We start from the raw sequence: 3,901 nt of genomic DNA, 5'->3' as shown, positions 1-3,901 counted from the left end.
TAGGGTACTGACATTCACCGAAAATGTGGTATTCAAAAAGAGACCAGTCATAAATAGCAGCAAATATATGAATTTCAAAATTTTCAGAGGTTCCTGGTTGGGCGGGGTGAATGATTGACCCAATACGGCGGGAAATATACGAACACTAAACACCAGCCCTGAGGGTTCCAAGAGTCCATCGAAGATATAATCAATTAACGATTGAAGTAGAGAAAAAATCACCGTACACAGGAGGATGGAACCAATGAAGGTTGCGTTTAATATAATGGCATAGACTTCGCGAATACTCAGAGCCTGGGCACAGGGTACAATTAACATACCTCGGTCATGATGAAACACATTTGTCATATTAATCCACCTTTCGTAGTATGGAGTGGTGTCCATAGACATGGGTATATCAATTAGATTTGTTTCAACCAACTCCGCCAAGATCTCCTTAAAATGTTTGGCAGTAACCATATCAAGGGGCTTGTTCATTTCCAGGGTGGCATTATAGCGTTCGGCAAAGAGCATTACAAATCTGGGTACATAACCATTAATTTTCAGGTTGCCCTGCTCATCTTTGTAGTAGAAGGAGCGTAACGAAGCCTTATCAACATAGGTGAGTAGGGTTTTATTGTGCAGATTACGCCAATGTTGAGGATAATAGGTAAGATTTAGGTTGCCGAGGTCAGTTGCGGGAACTGGTTGAGACCAATGATATATGGGATATGGTTTGAGGAAATAAAGAATACGACTACGAGTACCTTGGCCGCTTTGCTTTTGCGTTGAAGTGAAACTCAACAAAACATTGGTCATGTTGAGGTCCTTACAATTTTCGAGGAGTTGTTGATGGAACTCCTGTTGATCCAAGACATCCACAGCTATAACCACAATTCTGGTCTCACGCATAAAATTCAAGACATTTGCCATTATTTCCATAAGTTGCACATTCATCTTCAGGGTAAGCAGAAGCACTGCCAATATCTCCTTATTGTACTCCATTCGATAAAGGAACTCTCCTTGGGTTTTGGTCAACAAATTTGTTGGCCAATTTAATTTGTAAAGGCTTTGGAAAATTGGTTCCAGGGAAATTTGCTGCTCGGCATGAACTACAAGCAAAGAATTAAATTTTCTTTCCATGTAAATGTTATTTAGCAGCTTTTGATAGAAATTAATCTCCTTATATTCCTGGGCCTCTAGGATATCTATAACAGAGCTCCTTGTGTTCCACATGTTACCCAAAAATAACAGAATATGAAGAATGAACTTCATTTGTTTTCGGATTGAAAACTGCATTCTCCTCGGAATAATATTTGTTGGCCCACGGTATGAAGAACTAAATAAAACTGTGGGCACCAGAGTTGAGAAGAGGTTTTTATATCCTTGCTTACCCTGCTTGGGATGAACCTGCTTAATTTAATTAATTTATTAAAGTGGTAAGTCACAAGTTAATGGGGCGCTAATTAAAGGCTTCAAATGTTTTGTTAGCATAATAAGACACTCTAAAGGATAAAAAGGATGTTAATTATGTAATACATAATGAACGCAATTATATGTAAGGGCGACAATTTGACATTAATTTAATTTATTCACTTCTTTAAAAAGGGTCTCGGGCCTTTGAAAAAGATTCTTTAAGAAATCCGCGTTTTGTGGTCTAATGGTGGAAAAATAATATTCTTTAAAAAAATCCACGTTTTGTGGTGTAATGGCGCAAGAAAAAATATTCCTTAAAAATTCACGTTTTGTGTTCCAAATGCGAAAAAAAATATTATTTAAAAAATTCACGTTTTGTGGTCGAATGGCGAAAGAAAAAATATTCTTTAAAAAATCCACATTTTGTGGTTTTATGGTGGAAGAAAAAATATTCTTCAAAAAAATATTCCACGTTTTGTGGTCTAATGGCAGAAGAAAAAATATTCTTTAAAAAATACACGTTTTGTAAAAACAAAAAAAATATTTATTTTATTTATTTATTACATTAACTAGTAGTAAATACAAAGTTAATAAGAAGGTAGCATTGGCTACTAAGGCCGTCAGCCACGTTATGTGAATAATTTGTTTAAAACCTCCACGTTTGGTAAATATTTTTTTTTGTACTGTTTCTGATGTATTATATATTTTTTTTAACTCCACGTTTTGTAAAAAACTATTGTTTAAAAGATCCACTTAAAAAAATATTTTTTATAAACTCCAAGTTTTGTCAAAAAATGTTTTTTATAAACTCCACGTTTTGTAAAAAAATATTTTTTTTAAAACTCCACGCGTTGTGAAAAAATATTTTTTAAAAAACACCAAGGTTTGTTTTAAAGACGTCTATTAAAAAAAATCAATGTTTCAGAAAAAATAGTTTTTAAAAAATCCAAGCTTTGTGAAAATTTATTTTTTAAAAAATACAACATTTATTTAAAATATGTGTCAAAAAAAAAAACACGTTTTGTGTTAAAAATATTTCTTAAAAAGTCCACGTTATGTGTTAAAAATATTTCTTAAAAAGTCCACGTTATGTGTTAAAAATATTTCATAAAAAGTCCACGTTATGTGTTAAAAATATCTTTTTTAAAAATCCGCGTTTTGTGTTACAGGTATTTTTTAAAAAATTTCCGTTTTGTGTTAAAAATATTTTTTAAAAAACCCACGTTTTGTGTTAAAAATATTTTTTAAAAAATCCCCGTTTTGTAAAAAAATATTTTTAAAAAAATTCACGTTTTGTGAAAAGATATTTTTTATACCATAATTTGTGAAAAAATAATTTTGTAGAAAACCCACGTTTTGTCAAAAAATATTTTTTTAAAACTCCACATTTTGTGAAAAAATAATTTTTTAAAAAACACACGTTTTGTCAAAAAATATTTTTTAAAAAATCCACGTTTTGTAATTTGGTTTTAAAAATCCATTTTTTGTGAAAAAATATTTTTTAAAAATCCCGTTTTTTTTGAAAAAATAGTCTTAAAAAATTCTCGTTTTGTGAAAATATATTTTTCAAAAAATCCATGTTTTGTTAGAAAATATTTTTTAAAAAAAAGTCCAAGGGTTGTGAAAAAAATTAAAATATCCACGTTTTGTGCAAAAATGATTTTTAGAAAATCCAAGTTTTGTGAAAAAATTATTTTTAGAAAATCCAAGTTTTGTGAAAAATTATTTTTTAAAAAAATCACGTTTTGTGAAAAAATGATGTTTTTAAAAAATCAGTTTTTGAAGAAAATATTTTTAAAAATCCAAGTTTTGTGAAAAATTATTTTTTAGAAAAATCCAAGTTTTGTAACAAAAAATATTTTTTAAAAAAATCCACGTTTTGTGTTAAAAATATTTTTTAAAAAATCCACGTTTTGTGTTAAAATATTTTTAAAAAATCCACGTTTTTTTGTGTTAAAAAAAGTAAAAAAGTTTCAGTCGGCTTTGCCGACAGAGATATACCCTCAGCCTGAATATATTGAAACTTTTTTCCCAAAAAACGTATGTATTTAGGGGGTTTTAAAAATTTTGGGCGTTTGAACCGACAAAAATGTTGATTATGATTAAAGATCAAACGTTTTGCGGAGGAGATACAAAAATTAATGGTTCGACATTGACCGTTATGGAAGTGGATCTCCAGCCACTACATATGGTGCCATAGGGGGTTTTTACACCCTTCGGGCTGTTTGCTCAAGAAGTATGGACTTGCCCCTGAAACAACTTTTACCATCGCAATTGAGGAAGCGAATGCAAGTTGCTTCAACAAAAATCAAAGTGATTCGAAAGCAGGTCTTAAAGTGAACATGTATCTGCAATTTTGTGTGGGAGGTACCGGATGGAGTGGACAAATATAGTCCATATTTGAACCTGATTTATATCTGGTAGATATATTAGGATGTGTAAAGTATGGTCCAATTCGGCCACTCTCTTCAAGAGTTATCGTACGCACAATTTTTCCGACCATTTT

General features: G+C 30.9%; 1 protein-coding gene across 1 annotated transcript in view; it reads right to left on the bottom strand.

The window, feature by feature from the left end:
* The window catches only part of LOC141392100 (uncharacterized), a 1,830-nt gene extending 615 nt beyond the window's left edge, over window positions 1-1,215 (bottom strand). Inside the window, exon 1 of the mRNA XM_073965056.1 lies at window positions 1-1,215. This exon is cut by the window's left edge and continues 615 nt beyond it. Within this exon, the coding sequence (XP_073821157.1) occupies window positions 1-1,215 (1,215 nt within the window).
* Between the last annotated feature and the right edge of the window lie 2,686 nt (window positions 1,216-3,901).

Source organism: Musca autumnalis, unplaced genomic scaffold (genome assembly GCF_047663935.1).
Source record: "Musca autumnalis isolate F117 unplaced genomic scaffold, ASM4766393v1 scaffold_2, whole genome shotgun sequence".
NCBI classification, from domain to species: domain Eukaryota; kingdom Metazoa; phylum Arthropoda; class Insecta; order Diptera; family Muscidae; genus Musca; species Musca autumnalis.
Note: the sequence above shows the minus strand (reverse complement) of the source record. Positions and strands in the feature narration are given on the sequence as shown.